Source organism: Xiphophorus maculatus, chromosome 4 (assembly GCF_002775205.1).
Source record: "Xiphophorus maculatus strain JP 163 A chromosome 4, X_maculatus-5.0-male, whole genome shotgun sequence".
Classification (NCBI taxonomy): Eukaryota; Metazoa; Chordata; class Actinopteri; order Cyprinodontiformes; family Poeciliidae; genus Xiphophorus; species Xiphophorus maculatus.
This window is the reverse complement of record NC_036446.1, coordinates 22,406,455-22,423,616: the sequence shown is the minus strand read 5'-3', so window position 1 is coordinate 22,423,616 and position 17,162 is coordinate 22,406,455. Positions and strand designations below refer to the sequence as shown.

Here is a 17,162-nt window from a genome sequence, read left to right as displayed (position 1 = left end):
CTCCTGCCCTGTATTATTTTATTCTTAACCCAAGTTGCATAGTTGGATAAAATTGACAAAACATAACCAACCTGCATTTACTATTAATTAGTTGTTTATTTTTGATGCATCCATTTAACAAATCTTCAAAACATATACAGTAGATATGTCCTTGACCAAAAAAACAACAGGAGTTTATGTGTTTTTTTAATTATTATTTTTGCATTATGTGCAAGCCCTTTGAAAAGTTCTGTTAGTCCGTGGGATGTGGACATTTAAAAACTTCAGGAAGCACTCTGGATTCTTGCAGAAAGTTGAGGCATGGGGGACGATCACACTGAAGAGCAAAGAGAAAATCTATTATTAAATTAAATTAAAAAAAACAAAAAAACACTTCAACATTCTTTGGGCATCTTGTGAAATCATCATTGACCTTGTGAAATAGTGTGAGACATTGCATCGCACCAATGGAGAATGTAAAAGTGATAATAAGAAGATATATCCTTTAATAAGAAAGAAAAATGGGAAATAAAACAGAAAAACCACTTCAGCACACTTTCTGACGCAGAAAGAAGGAGAGTTGAATGAAACAGTCAAAAGTCACAACGTTTGTGTGTAATTATTGTCTTAAAAAAAGCTATTAATTTACCTGCCAGTGTAAACACAGAAACATCAATCACGCGCCCGGGGCGGCTGGTAGTACTGCTGCGTGGGCCTCGAGCGTCTCGGCTGTCCATCACCCCCACGGCGAAACTCCAGTGAACTGTCATAGTAACCGTCATCTTCCTCCTGAAGATGCAGATTTGACATAATTGTGATATGTCACTGCTTGTAATCAGACTAGACTGCATAAACATTTCATCAGCTTTCTGCACATCACAGAAATACGATTTGATTACTGTTTTTAAAAACAGTGCTAGCTCGGACGCTTATACTGAGGATAAACTAATAATAAAAGTATACCGGTTACCATCATGTCATCAGGAACAGGTCTGATGTTATGCAGGAGGACCTCTTCACAGTTTCCATAATCACTAAACACGACCACCGCTGTCAAGCCAGAAGGATGCACAGCGTCTATCCTGGCATGGTAATACTTGCAGGCACAATGAAAGAAAAACAAATGAAACCAAATTTGAATAGAAAAAAAAAACAACTTCCATATGCAAAACATTTGCACCATTTACTTAATGACAATCAAATAAAAAAAAACAATGAAGGATTCTAAAGATTATTTTTGGTATCAAACAAACTAAAGAGAAAAGAAAGATAGCTTCAACATCTTTTAGGTCAGTTAAAGCATGCCATACCTTGTTGTCTTCCCAGTACAGAGCCAGGCATGCGTCTCCAGGTTTCCATGCATGTTCAGTGATGTAACCTTTTTCTGTTCCTCTAGGTCCCTGACCTCGGCCTTGCCCTGTCCTCCTTTTAGATCCCTGGCTGTTATGAGCGTTCCTCTTGGCCTGCTGCTCTCTGTTTTGAGGACAGGGTGAGTTTATTGGCTTGATGGGCCCAGTCCTTTTATGTTCCAACTCTCCATTTTGGAAGTGCGAAGGATCCCCCGTTACAGTTCGGGAGCCCTGTGATAATCCCACTTCCTGTGAAGTTCCTGAGTTTCCTCCTCTTGGGTTAAAGTTCAACGGCCCACCGTCCCTCTGTCTGTCAAAGTGGTCAGAGTTTGGCCGCTCGGCTCTACCCTTCCTCCTGTTGTTGCCGGCTTCCTCATTTCTTTCTGAGCGTTTATAATTTCCTCTTCCATCTACTTCCCCTCCTGCAGGATTATTGGGTTTAGAGGTGGGCACATTTTCTTTTACCCCTCGCCTGTGAGGCGGTCCAGACATACTACTGCCATTCCCATTTCGAGACCGTGGGTGGTAAGCCCCGCTAAATTCAGTCTGCTGCTGAAATTCTTTTAAATGTGTGAGAGGAGACATAATGGTGGCGGGAACATTCTGTTCGTCTCTAATTTCTCTCCTGTCGTTCTGCGCTCGGTCGGATGTGCTCCGGGGCCATTTCTCCTGGCCCCTCCACTGCTGGGCAGGAGCCGACATTTGAGGTGTTCCCGAGTTTGAGGCTGCCTCCTGCCCAGGTTTGGGGAAATCTGTGTCCTTATGAAAGCGGGGTGGCCTGTCGTTCCTCTGTTGCCTGTGGTCACTATGTGAGAACTTGGTCTGGGATGCATCTTTGGCATGATAGTTTGAGTTGGAAAAACTAGTTTTGTTCTCATACTGCCGCTGTGTTATCTGATTCTTTGGCTCTGAAAACAAACCAAGTAAATAATCATTGCATAAAAATATTTACAACTCAAGGAATGCTGACAATTCTCTTCTGCTCCAGATTTTTAGGCATTTAAATTCATGAATGAACTTGTTAGTGAGGAGGGGGCATTTTTTTAAACTTGTGGTTAGTGTTGAATGAGAAAACCAGTCACCCACCATCAATGGAGAAAGCTCCCATCTTGGACTCGAGAAAGTCAAATAGGGTGCTTGGTCCAGAAGGTCTTCCCCCTGCTCCGTCCTCCTCGTCTTCATTTCTCGACCTGCCTCTCCCCCTTCCTCTGGCTGCAAACAAGATCATACAGCAAAAGTTAAAATTAGTTTGAATCATATAATTTGAATCTGTTATACTTTAATACTACAGGTGCACTGAATGCAGTTTTCTGACTGATCGCCGATTCCTGATCTTTAAGAAGTCTGACCTGTCGATTCCGATTTTGGCCGATACCATTTTTTTTGTCTGAAATGTCGCTAAATATAGCAAGAAAGTCGCTGAGTTGGCAACAGTGGGATGACTATTAACTGCAACGTGCAGACATGACCTGGTGGGCCTGTCTATCCGTCAAACCTTTCTCATGAGAGAGCAAAGGAGGACAGTGGTTGATTTTAAGACCTTTGCTGTGGTAGATAAGTTCGAGAGATAAGATCGGCTTCACATGCAAGTATCGGCCAATCACAGGTCTCCAAGAATTAAGGAAATTGGCGCCGATAAATCAGCTGGCCGATAAATCAGCTGGCCGATAAATCGGTGCACCCCTATTTTATATGTTAACTTTGATAAATATGTCAGCTACTAAACCACATCTTCCACAAAAGAAAATGGGAGTAAAACAAAAGACCAATGTGTTTGATTTAATACATCTTATGGTCCTACACAATCATGGGGGAGACTGCTGCCCTGTCACAGACAAAGTCAACAAGGAGGCTGAAAAACAAAAATCATTGCTAAAGAAGCTGGTTAAACACGTCATATTCAACTATCTTAGTGCAAAATTGAGTGGAAGGAAAATGCTCAACACAAAAATATATGTCACATTACAGTAAAAGCTTGTGCACACTTCCTAATGACCTGGAATGCTTTTCATTTTCATTTCTTCCATCTGTCACAGACTTGCACTGACAGCAATGACTGTCAGTGCTTTGATTTTTAACTTTTTTACCATTATTATCATGACTGATATGATACATTCCAGCCCTACTCACACTGAATACCACTGACTAATATCTGGATTAATGACTGTGTTATAACTGTGCTTTAATAGTTAGCAGACTGTACAGACACAAAACTCTGAAAATCTATGGGGTACGGTCAAGATGAAGAGGAAGAACACAAGAACCCAGAAGGCAGGAGAGCTGAAGCAACCTGAGCTTCCTTCAACACTTTAGCAGAACCACAAATTGATCGCTTTCATGCCACTCAGGAAAGATGCAGTAATTCATGCAAAAGGAGCTCCAACCAAGTATTGAGTGCATCTACTGTACTTACCTTTCAGTAAGCCAACAACTCTGCATTTAAAATCCAGTTTTCATTGGTGCTCTGTAATATTCACATTTTTTGAGAAACTACATTTTTGCCTTTCAATAGCTCCAAGCCATAATTATCAAAGCTAACTGAAATAAATGCCTAAAATACATCATTCTGTGTAATTTAATTGGGGAAACATGTTTTTACCCACATAATGTTTAAGACAATGTTCATTCATTTATTTAGGAGTTTTGGAAAGGGTCACAGGTGTGTATATTTATGCAGGTCTGTGAATATGTATGGTTTGTGTTCATTATAAGACTTTGCCCATCCTGACCAGGCATGATAGCTTTGATCAGAGAGAAAATCCCTCTGGACTGATTATGATTTATGTATGAAGTAACAACAATAAAGTTTTTATAAGAAGCTTAGGATGATTAAACAAGTTTCACGTTGCTGCAGGACGATTTTTAGCACGGAGAAACATACATAAAATAACCGAGGTAAAACAATACCCAACTGAAACCTTATCGTGTGCTTGGGGGGGGAAAGTCAGCATTACAGCAGTTCTTGATAAATGAACTAAAACCTGCAGCACCGCCATCGTGGACCGTTAATTAGGCTTCTGGTGATTTTCAGCGCATTTCAGGGACCGCCACGTTGCTACCCAACCTTTTCCTAACCTCTGCCAACTTTGTAGGTCCAAGAAGCACTGCAGGGCATGGAATGTTATCTGTGTTCCAGTGTGTGGGTGTGTGTGTGTGTTTGAGTGTGTGTGTTTATGAACCTCTAAGTTGTGGCTTGTTAGGCTCAGGGACCACTGAGCCAGGTCTGCCACCGGAAGATCCGGTCAGTAGGCTGTTTAGTGCTACTTCAAGGTTGTTATTGTTATCCATCAGAGCTTGTCGGGCAGCCTCCCTATTAAAGCCCATCTCCATGATGTCTCTCAGAGCCCGTTCATCCACCTAGACACCATACGTAATGAGAGGAAGAATACATATGAACTGGATATACTGCATGGACAACTCACAAATGTACAAACCTACATTTGCATAAAGCTAAAATACTAGAATAAAGGGACAAAAACAGATGGTTCAGGTTTTGTATGGCTGTGGATTTAAGTTTCAAACCAACCATCTTTAACATACTTTGAAGCCCAGCTTAATCACATCCTATTCAATTCTACTTTCTGTCGAAGCCAAAGCTGTGTAACTAGAAAACACTAGAACAAGAAAGAAACCAAGATAAATTGACCGCCACTTGAGTTCATTTACCTTCAGTTCATTTACATTTTTTCAATATCCTAATCAATGTCTTATCTAGCCTCTGGACCATAAAATAGAAGCTCAGTCAAAATCAAAGAGTGAAAAAAGAAGCACAAACCAAGTTCCAGTGGAAAAAAAAAAAAAACAATTTGAAACAATCAATGCACATTAACAGACATAGGGTTGTTTTTCAGGACCATTTTTACATAAGTCCAAATTATATTTATCTTCCCACCAGCTCTCTATAGTTTCCATCTTGTCTGCTTTCTGTTCTTTCCGGCTTGTCTTCTCGCCTCCTTTGCTGGTGAGAGTCTCTGCTTCGAGAGAAGGATGCTGCATTGGATAAATTACTGCCCGCATTTCCTCCACCACCAAATGTGCGAGGGCCCTGAGGAGAGGAAAAAAAGAAGAAGAAAAAACACATTAGGGACAATGGAGTCGCAGAAAACCAATCAAAACATAAAGCTTTGTAACTGACGGTGAAATTATGACTTTTAATTCAAAGAGTCGAAGGAACAATTCAAGTTAACCTGAATGTCAATAAGTCCCATGTACTTTAAATGTAGAACCAATTTAATAGCTTGCACTAAAATTGCAATCAATATGCGATACGGTGTGATTTCCCAGCATGTGAAAAACAATAGTAGAAAAAGCCTATGTTTAACAATGGAAGACAAATGGAAAGGTGTTAATTAGTCAAACAAGAACATAATTACAACTTTATGTTTTAGATAACTAGAATGCAGAGTAACACTGGTTACATACAAAATTTATGGTGGGGTTACTCACTTCTTTAGTCTTCGAAACTTCAGCTATAGCTGCCGTCCGCTGCTTTTCGAACTCGTCGTTCTCGTCTGTGCTTTTGATCACATTTTGAGTCTGCAGGGTTTTCCTCTGATCTAGTTCCCTGCTGTCTACGTCATCCTTTCTTCCACACTTCTGTAAGAAGGTTAAAAACACACGATCCACATTTTAAAGCGAAATAGATGAAGGAAATAGACACTTAAATTGCAAATGTGTTTCCATATGCAAGTGCCAACATGAAAAAATTTACTTTAGGACAAAAAGGAAACTACTTGGGGTGGAAAAAAAATCAAATTTAATGCATTATTACTTCCAAAATGAGATCCAAGCAATCAGATTCACAATACTTATGCTGGTGAGGATGTAGCAATAAAGATTGTATTAATATCTAAATAATAATAATAATAATAATGTTAGGTGTAAGTTTTAAATTAAAACAACCTAATCTTCCCTTGTAATGCATAGTTCCTCAATAAAGTATCATTCCACTTAAGCATTTTAACATTTTGTACATTTCAAGTGGCGCTTCTATGAATTTCAGCAGCAATTCAAGGCTAGAGATGCAGCTAAGACCACAGCTTTTATATATACACTTCTATACCAAAGCTGATTTCTTTAAAATCAGCGAGGGGCTTTAAAGATTTAAAAAGACACAACTGTTCCAAGAGATCAGAGAACTTTACTGCAGATTTGTTAAGACATGGGTTTGCCAGTGTCCATCTTCTTCATACAACACTTAAGAAATTAACATCAAATGTTGACCAAATAAAATAAAAGAGCATAAAACCAAAAATTCATGTAGGCCTCGTTCTCTACATAAAGTTCTAGACAGGAAAGAATAATAAGACGCTGTAGTACAAGGTGAGCTTTTGAACATGTTTGGCTAAACGTCTTTGTTTTTTGTTCTGGATCATGGGACGCCCAAAAGAAACTGGTTGATTGATAAAAGTGCTCTGACAGGTGTGTGAATGTTAAGAAGTTTGTCCAGCTAGGTATGATGGGTTTACCCCATTTAAAGCTTTAAAAAGTTAATAAAATGTCCAAATCGGTCTAAAAGCAAAACAGGAAGCTATTGGCGAGATGACAAGTCTGGAGTTGATTATGATTGTGTATTTTTGTGCCCATTAAGAGACATGCTGCTTCTCTCTGAAAACTATGCAGAGAGAATTAACCTAGACCAAGATAAAGATAAAGAATATACATTAGTCTAGACGAGACATAAAAGGGCATGAATATTTTTTGCTCAAGGCTTTAAGATGAATATATGGTTTCACCTTGGCAATGGTTCTTGGCAGGCAAAAAGCTGATTTTAAAACTGCATTTATCTGCTTCTGTAACGTCAAGGGGCTGACAAAAACAGAATCCAGATTCCAGGCAGCAGGTCAACAACTAGGAGTCACAATTAATTTTGGCAGTAAGGTTGCTCTGAAAACTAAATTTGCCGACGTGTCTCTGCGGACTGTTTAAATTTTAAGCACAATTATTCCAAACAGATTCAACAATTTTGTTGTTTGTATCAGGGCAAAACCAGTTTTCAAGGTATGATTAAAAAAAGATGAGGTGTTGTCATTAGCAATGTCCCTCACCTGACCAAATGGCACGAAAGGTGGAGGTCCACCTTCTGCTCCAATGTTACTCCTGCTGTGTTTGGCCAGACTCTGCAGGTTGAAGGAGAAAACAAACTCATCTCAAAATGCAAAAGACAAGCACAACTCCAAAAACATCGACAGAACAGACACACGGTAGCAACTACACAGTTAAAATAATTCAAAATATAATGATGGCTTTAGTGTTTAAACACAAAGCTGAGTTTTGGTTGACCCTCACCCTTTGTAGCTCCCATTTCTCTACCATATGATCCACTTCTCCCCCAAGAACGTGAATGTTTGAGTCATCGAGCAGCAAAATACCATTTTTAACTTGGATTGAACCGATAAGCTTCACCTTGGTCCCAGGAGGTGTATTCAAACTGAAAGACATACAAACAAAAGACAAGAAAATTGGAATAAAAGTAAATGAATAAATAAAAATAAACAGCTATGAATAATTATTACGCCCACAGCTCAGATTTCAAGGGTTTAGCACATTTTAACTGTATCTACCAGCTCTAACACCCTATTGCCTTATCACTCTGTAAATGACATGGAGCAGTGCCAGCAGATGGGTGGCAAAGCTAAGAGAGACTATTAATAATCCCAGCTGCTCACCCATCCTCATGGTAAATTAAAAGCGCCTCTATCTCATCAGGCCTGATAAGGCCTCTGCCTCTCTCATTAGGAAAGCACAGGGACTTGGAGGGATTTCCAGCTACTGATGCTGGAAGCCAAAGTAACAATTAGGGATTTCACTCCAGACCTGTGGGATAGATGGTGTTCTCATGACACCGGCATTGTAGAAATGAGGTGCAGCGTATCCCTAATTCAATCACAAACACACTATTCAACCTCAATAGTTGCTTCTTACTGTTTAATTGTGCTCCCTTTATATCACTGTCTTACATAGTGAACAGCTCGGTAATCCATCTCATCCTTCTTTTCCATCCACTTAAGGCCTCCCTCACACTAAAGCGAACACTTTCATCAGAAACATTAAGCGCTGCTGTCGGATGCCCGCGTGTGTGTGTGTGTGTGTGTGTGCGTGCGTGTGGGTGTGTGTGTGTGTGTGTGTGGCGCTCATAAAGAGGGGATTTGTTCTGTTCTCTCCTCTCTTCCCATCAGGAAGTCACGGACTACATTCTGGCCACTCCACCTGTACAGACTGGCTAGTCACCATGGCAGCAATCACCAAGGCCACCGTTGCTTGGATGGAGATGTAATTAAGGCTGCGAGTTGTTAAATCAGCTGCTGCCACATGGAAATTGCAGATAAAGGAGAAATTCAGGCACACGGCAGGGTGAAAGTGTTGACAAGGGGGTGAAAGAGGAGTGTGTGCAGAGAGGCCTTACACATTAGCTAAGAATATGAGGAGGTAGCTAAATGAGCACCTTTCAACATCAATTTTGCAAGAAGAAATCAAATTCATAAAAAGAGAAAGTACACATGAATTCACAAGGATACTTCAGCTTTCATGTAGACTCTGTGACGCAAGCTCATTTTATCTTGCGAAAGAAAAATACAAACTATCGACCCACATATTGTTATAAATCAAACCTTAGAAATAAAAAATAAAACATAAACACACTTAAATCTAATTTCTATGGCAATGGTTACTTTCCTACAGAAATATTAATAGATGTGGACTTTTCAAACAAATACACTAAACTGCACCTGCTCTTTTGTACAAAAAAAAAAAACCTACCTGATTTTGGACAGATGTTTAAACTCCAGTCCAACACAGGTGGTGTGCCCATCTGTCATTTGGAGACGCAGCATTCTCGGTGCTCCCTGGGACTCTTCATGGTCTTTGGGAGACGAGATGTTTCTCACTTTCTGCACCTGGAGGACACATGGACCCTCCAACTGTCCATTTGCAAAAAGACAAACTAAATTAGATTGAGAGGAAAATGGGCAGGTGGTGCAAGCAAAAGCTCCAGCAGTTGCAGTGCAAGATGCACTGAGAATAAATTACGTTTTTTGAAGCATGACATGGGTAAATATTTCAGTTTAAGAGGCTAATGACAGCACAGGTTTGTTTATTCCCCAAACTGCTCCACCGCTTACATTTGGATTTAGTCAGCATTTTGTATTTGGAGAGAAGAAGAGCTAAGCACACAAAAGAATGTTTGTTTTAATAGCTGGAACATTTTCTCTGCAGTTACTCAGATTCAGCATCACAAGCAAAACAAAAAGAAAAAAAGGGATTTGTATTTGCCAGTCTGTTAGCACCATCTAGTGGAGGTTCTGAGAACTGCATTATGGATGAGAATAAAGCATTGATTTTCTTCTAAAACCCCAAAAATTGGTTATATTGCATAATTTTTCATTGAAGAGGATCCATACATTGTTATAAAAAAGTATTTGTTTCCTTACATATTTCTGCTTATGACTTTTGTCACACTTGGATGCTTCAGATCAAATGCATTTTAATTTCAGACAAAGATAACCTCAGTAAGCAGGGAAAAATCTGTTTTCTTATTATTTTCAGGAAAAATAGCTACTCAAAACTAACATGTTTTGAGTAGCTAGGGATAGTTTAAATAATTATCCCTAAAACTAGAAATTGGTTGAGCCATCCTTGACAAAAACTGCCATCAATGTGCAATGAACATCAGTGAGCATTACACAGTCTCTGTGGAATATACTAGCCCACTCTTTTTTTTCCAGAATTGTTTAAGGTCAGATGTACTGGAGGCTTCTCCAGCATGGTCTTTTTATGGTCATTCCACATCATCTCAATCAGATTTCCATCTGGCCTTTAACTAGGACACACCAACACCTTCATTTTATTTTGCTGAGCCTTTTAGAGGTGTACTTGCAGGTGTGCTCTGAATCATTTGTTCTGCTGCATAACCCAAGAGTTCTCTGGGTCACAAACTGAAGGCCGGACATTCTTCTTCAGGATTTTCTGGTACAGAGAAGAACTTATACCTCCATTAATTACAGAAAGTCATCCTTGTCCTGAAGCAACCCCAAACCACACTACCACCCCCATGTGTGAAATTCTATGTGATGCATTTTTTTTCTTCCTGAAATGCTGTGGTAGTTTTGTATAAAAAGTAAAACTTTTTTTTACTTCAATTCACAGAACATTTTTCCTAAAGTTATATTAAGACATAGTATGGCAAATGTGAAATGGACCTTTGTCTTGTTTTTGGCCAAAAGTGTTTTTATCTCACACTTTTTCTTGTTGTATCACGAACACTGACCATAAGTTAGGCAAATAAGACCCAACACTGCTTTAGATGTTCTGTGTTGTTTGTGGCTACCTGGATAAGTTGTTCACGTTCTCTTAGAAGAACTTTGGTAGATCGACCAATCCTGAGAAGGTTCACAATATTTCCACATTTTCTCCAATTATGAAAAATAAACTGTCCTTTGCTAGAGTCCCAAAGCATTAGGAATAATGTCTGTAGTCCTTTACAGACAGATAGATGGCAGTGACTTTGTTCCTACTTTGTTCTTCAATTTCTTTTAATAAGGCTGTGACATGTGTCTGTAAAAGTCTTTGACCCAACCTTGTCAGGCAGGTTCTATTATAAAGATTAATTGGTTTACAATAATCAGGCCTGGGTGTGGTGGAGAAACTGAACTCAACCTTCCATAAAATTGTGGTGAACAATGGGGATGATTAGTTTTCACATAGGGTGAGAATAGGCTTTTTGATGAGTTATAACTTACTCAGTTATAAGTTCAGTTATTATAAGTGAACTCATCATTTAAAAATACAATTTGCTTATACTCATGTTTCATTCGTCCCATGCTAACATTTGTTTCACAACATGAAAAATTTATTTGTGACAAAAAAAAATTAACAAACGAGTTTTATAAGGTCACAAAACCTTTTTAAACCCACTTTGTAGACATGAATTCCGCTTACCTTTTCAGTTCTTCCACTATTTATATCAGATGGAAGAACCTTTTTCCCAATAGGCCTAAGATCACTCTGTAAAGGACATACTGCATCATTAGAAAGAAACAACACATATCACAGCAGTCATAAAAGACAAGAAATGAAAATGACATTATGAAATACTGCTAAAAAATTATATTACAATTCACATTTTGATGAGCATCTATAAACAGAACACTCATTTCATCCACCGAGTTGCACAGCAGAACACAAAAGCATTAATGTGGCAACAAATAATATGGTTAAGAGAAGGACAAATAGATTACTAATAACATTTTCAAATATTTAACCAATCACACCACACTAAATCTCTCATCAGGTTTGTCTATATTTAAATACAAATCTCCAATGAATTAAATGAGAAGCAAATATACTTTCATCTTATATTTGGTGCAAAATACATTTTGTCTTTTCATATCTGGGGTCAATAAATGTGTCAATACGGCAAATAAAACCCCAGGTTTTTACTGGCTTTGTGACTATTTTAAAGTATTCCCTCGATATAGAAATAAAAACTAAGGGCTTTACTTCAAAAACGATCCTTTCAAATTCTACCATTTTTTTTCCTCCATCATACTTTTATTTAAAAACCAACAATAACCTTACTCTTTTATATTAAGAATATTAGATTTATTTTAAGTTTCTTTGAACTTTAACATGTTTTATGAGTCTACTATCTCTATCTTAAAGTAAGAAAGGCTGGATGAACCTGCTGTGCGGCGATGTGTGCAAGTGCTGCTTTAGATCTTTTGGCAGCACTCCAGGCTGAACCGTAAAGGTCAGAGCTTTCGCAGTGGAGGCGAACATTCTGTGCTCATCTGAAACTACAGGTAAGATGAACTGCCTTTTTGTCCTTCTGAAGACACAGAGGGGAACGCTCCCCAGTCTGAGTATGTTAATGATTTCTCTAATACATTCAAATATCTTTTAAGTAATTGAGCCATCTGAATACAATGTGCTTTATGAAAATACACATCGAAATGAGAAATCATACCAGCTGCATCACTGTAATTACACACATCATGAAAATGAGACGATCACTGACATGTCCTAAAAAAATTATATATTGCTAATCTCACTTCCACTTACTGACAGAGGGAGAAAACTGAGAAGTTGATCAAAGAGAAATGAGGTGAAGAGAAAGTGTTACTCTACATGCAGGGAAATTACAGCCAATGCAATTTTCTTCCCCAATAATAAGTACCAGATTGACATTAAGATTGTAGTCATATGCCATAAGGACTGAAATGCCATTTAAAATTGTGCTAACAGCTTTGTTGTTTTTTTTAAAATTACTTTTCTAAATGTAAGTCAGACCTTTAGAACTTCTAGTACCCAAAGCAGTAAAAAAATTGAATATTAGATCATATCTGCAATTTCCCTGGGAACTAAAAAACAGAGCTGTCGGATTGCAAAAATGATCATTTAAAACTTAGAAAATTAAAACTCACATCAAGAGCAATGCGAATAAGGTCACTCGGTGTAACTTTCTCTGCAGATCCTTTCAGTTCCGCTATGCCTTCATCACTGAGGTACCTGGTTGATACACATTGTGGAGAAAAAAGATGATGAAGGTGAAAAGGAAGGAACAAACATGGATTTGTAAACATTTAAAAAGGTTAACTTTTTCAAAAGGTATAAATTGCTTTACTATTACAAATGTTACATAAAAATAGTTTGAGAAAATAATTACCAGCTTTTTAAAAAAAACCCTGATGATGCATTGTTCAAGCAACAAACAATTATATCACATAATTTTATTTGTTAAGGGTAGATCAGTATAATAAGTCCTCAAAAAAATCTTCTGTCCATCTACTGGGAAAAACCATTTAGTTAAACCACTGTATTTGAGACCAAACCCAATAAGAATTAGATAATAAAAATAAACTGTTCAATTCCATTTTAAATGATGTTCAGAGATTTTATAAGAGAGAAAAAAACTCTCTTACGTAGAGCCTGGAGAGTAGGACGTGAACATGCACTGCTGGACTAAATATGCTTTGTCTTCTTTATTCATGCACTTCAACTTTAGTAAATTAGTGAATGGAGCAATGCAAATAAACCCGTGAAACAAATTGTCTATTCTATAGACAAGTACTGACAGAAACGCAATAATAGCATTGTTTTGACCTCTCGCGATGGATGATTTCTTAAATGCTGTTGTTTAAATAGAGTGAAGTGTTTTACACAGAGAAAATGATGTGGAAAATACGAAGAGGCAAAAAATGAATCATGCTATATATCGTTTTGACTTTTGCAATCACTCAATGGCTAAATAATTGTAAAAATGGCATCAAAAACAATCAACAGGAAAACATTTCCCTATTAAGATAAACAACACAATGCTGTTTTTCTGAAACTCACCTCCCGCCCCCACCTAAAAGACTGAAAAACATACTAAAAATACTAAAATGTGGGTTGCTGGTTATCTGTTTTGTTTAATATGTTTCAAATCTTAACATTTAAGGGGATTAAAGCGAGTAGTGATCTATTCAAAACCAAATTTTTCCCTCAAAAGTGCTCTAGTTCAAATATACAGAAGCATGTGATTACTGACACACATTATTACCCAGTAAACGTAAAAATGACATCTTATGTCTGATGGCGTGTTGTATGGAACTGCAGTACAGAGTGGATTCTACAGACTGTGCAAAACACAGCACTGCTAATGTCTGTATATTATACATTTAAGTGTAGTTCAAGAATCTCATTTAGAGGTCTGTCTTCTCATATCAATAACCGTATCAACAATATTGTTCACTGACGACGAGAAGAAGCATCTGTTTGTCTTTAATGCTAAGTATGCGCTAGCTACCAGAAGCGTCTTTTGCTATTCTGAAGCAGACAACAAAAAATAAGTTATTGAAAGTATAATTTTATCCTCCCGAGCACCATATTCTCTGGTTTATGTGTGTAAGTCTGGCTGCCGTCGGACTCTTACAACACTCTTATAGGAAATCAGCAGACTATTGATTTTATCCAGCAACCTATCTGACATCTCAGCATAACTGCTGCTAGCAGCAACATAAGCTAACATGCTACCTACCAGCCTTCTTTGACCAGAGATTCTGTCAGATCGGTCATTTTTGTCCAAATTGCAGGTGTCTAATAAAGACAACAGCAGCTTTAATGAGTGACCAAGTAACAAACAATTATCTGGTACTGTGTTACATAATATTTTCTTTCAAACAAAGCTCGTTAATGTGAGCACTAAATGACCCAGTCGTGAATACGTCACCGACTGAGACGCGTAGTAGTACGAGTACGGAGTGCCGAGAGGATCACAAAAGAGATTTCGCTTTTTCTTTTCTTTTTTTCATTTTACAAACGGAACTGTTTATAAGTACGTTCTTCTTTTATGGATATTATGAATAGTAAACAAGAACACTGATGGAGTTGCATCAAAAAGAATAATTTATTCCCCAAAACATTCACTGTTTTGGAAATCATACTGACTTGCTGTAATAACAGTGTTTTCTTATGCTGTATTTTTGCCCTAACTGTGCAGTTCTTCTTACTTCTGTTTTTCTATTATATGTCTTTGTATAAATCTAGAAGTCTTGATATCGATTTATACATGCTGCCACGTTGCTGCTTGTAGACCTGAATTTTACCAGGTGATTTCTAATTTCTAATTTCTATTCTATTCTATTCTATTCTATTCTATTCTATTCTATTCTATTTACATTACAGAATGGTTATGATCAGTTTATACAAAACCAATATAACAACTGACCTTTCTTTTAACCTGTTACCATAATCTGTAATCAAACTTTTATCTTTACAAACCTGTTTAAACCTAGGATTGCTGTGGAGTCATAACTATTTCATATTTTCAAAAAACTTTTTGCTTTATTAAAGTCATTGTAACTTTTATCATTATTATTGCAAGCCTTGCATTGAGTAAGAAAAGTGATATTGAGTATTAGTATATTTTTTCACTGAAACCTGTCAAGTATTAAAGACAAAAAATTAAATTTGTAATAGATGAATGTTATATAAACACATCTGGTTGTTTATACAAATGTATCTGATTTTTTATATTGTCAATTGGAAAATCGGAATGGCAGCCTCTGACTTAAGAATCACAGCAAAATAGAGCAAAGACACACAAAATATGTAAAGGAAAAATCAAACTAATACTTCAATATAAACAAAGAAAAGAAGAAAGAAGGACAATATAAACATTTACTGAATAGAAATATCTACAAAAAGCATCAGTAAACAATACTGGATCCCCGGATTTCAGAGTTCTGAAAGGTCACTGCATTTGTGCACCAATGGCAAAATGAAATCAACACCCTTTGGCATGAATAAATGACCGTTATGTTTTGCTTCAGGCAGGCTAACATTTTTAACTATAATGTTCAACTAGAATCATGTCATCTATTGAAGAAAGCTTTTTTTTTCTAATTTATGTATATGATATGTCTGTACTTCTGTTATGGAAACAAAAACCTCAAAAGAAAAAACTGCCTGCAATTCAGAATCAGAGAGGATTTCGATTCAGGCATAATGGAAATGCTTAATCCAAAGCATCAAGCTGTATATTTTCAAAAGGCACTATTAAACTAACAAACATGATTAATCAGAATGCATGCTCAAATTAATGAAGATAACCACCTTCAAGCAGGAATCATACATTTTAAAAATTATTCCACATTTTTGCATAAAGAAATTAAATGTTAAAAGTTTTCCTTAGCTGTAAGAAGAGTATGGAGTATGCCCAACTTCTGTCATGGTTTAATCCAGCTGCAAACGAAAACTAAAAATCATGCTCTGGTTTTGTAATGTACAGCTAAAAACAGACGATGGCAGCATAGGCCCACTAAATGGAAACTTGTTTTCCATTCTGATTCCCCCAGCGATAACATTTGATCACAATGACAATAAAGCTTATGGCGAGCATTCCTTTTTTTTAGGTAAGAGTCTTTATGCTTAATTTTGAAAGATTGTTTTTAAAACTCAAGGAAAAATTACTATTTCACACAAACCAAACAGTATTTACCATTGTTTCATAGCATTCTCCAATATCAACCTCGAGACTTTTTAAATGTTTTCCATTATGACAAAGCGTCTTACATTGTGGGGGGTGGGAGGGTTGTAGTTTGTTTTTTGGTTTCTTGAAAATAGTAAAAATATTTAAAATATTTTTTATATCATGTTGACCACAATATAAAAAAATAAAATAAAATAAAGCCCACTATTTAAAAAAAATAAATAGAAAAAGCAAATTAAAAGATGGATCTGAAATCTATTTGGAATGTTTTCTCAAATAGCCTTAATCAATGTCATTACCATGCCAGAAACTTTGAAATTCAAATTCTTTGACTCTTAAAGTGTTTGTGTATATCACCCTGTGGCAACCAATTAGAATGGCTCGATCAGTGTCAAAGAAAATTAAGGCTCAGGTTTGCCCAGACGAAGAGCGTTAACATATTGCTGGAAGTCCTTTGGATGGCCTTCATGTTATTTAAAATCTTTGAAGATAACAAGGCTTTGAGAAGCTTAATCCAAGGAGCTTCAAATCTGATGTCATGGCTGAAGGTTTCATTCATTTGAGTTAGACTTAGAGCTGATCCTTGTACAAAGGGGTGACATTAGTATTCAGAATTCATGTGCTAAATTCCTTTTCTGAAAATCTTGCTGATGCTTGGACAAATACCTTTCATTTATTCATGAGTGAGAATTTTGTTTGAGCCTTTTCCCTTTTTACAGAATGAAAAAGCTAATGGAAACATAAGTACTCAGTCATTACTGGACTTTGAAGACTTATATTTGAAATACAAAAGCAAATTTCATAAATAAACACACAGTTTGAAGCCATTGTATTTTATGTTGTGAGTTGGAGTTATTTTTCATGTT

The 17,162-nt window shown here is 37.1% G+C and overlaps 1 protein-coding gene across 1 annotated transcript; it reads right to left on the bottom strand.

Annotated features, from left to right (window-relative positions):
* Window positions 1-76: 76 nt before the first annotated feature.
* Window positions 77-14,542, bottom strand: tdrd3 (tudor domain containing 3). Its single transcript, XM_014473008.2, has 14 exons — window positions 14,344-14,542; window positions 12,749-12,833; window positions 11,265-11,330; window positions 9,087-9,247; window positions 7,617-7,758; window positions 7,376-7,447; window positions 5,775-5,924; window positions 5,221-5,373; window positions 4,508-4,685; window positions 2,415-2,540; window positions 1,290-2,236; window positions 950-1,075; window positions 629-768; window positions 77-316 (listed from the first exon to the last, which is right to left on the bottom strand). Exons 1-13 carry the CDS (start codon window positions 14,379-14,381, stop codon window positions 652-654), a joined length of 2,361 nt encoding a protein of 786 aa, XP_014328494.2. The 5' UTR covers window positions 14,382-14,542; the 3' UTR covers window positions 77-316; window positions 629-651.
* Between the last annotated feature and the right edge of the window lie 2,620 nt (window positions 14,543-17,162).

Bases quoted from the DNA above. Each gene is read 5' to 3' on its own strand.
- tdrd3 (XM_014473008.2), bottom strand. From the start codon at position 14,381: ATGACCGATCTGACAGAATCTCTGGTCAAAGAAGGCTG. The intron at 7,448-7,616 runs GTGAGGGTCAAC...TTCAACCTGCAG, and splicing joins AGAAATGGGAGCTACAAAGG to AGTCTGGCCAAACACAGCAG. The intron at 1,076-1,289 runs GTATGGCATGCT...TGTGCCTGCAAG, and splicing joins TGTACTGGGAAGACAACAAG to TATTACCATGCCAGGATAGA.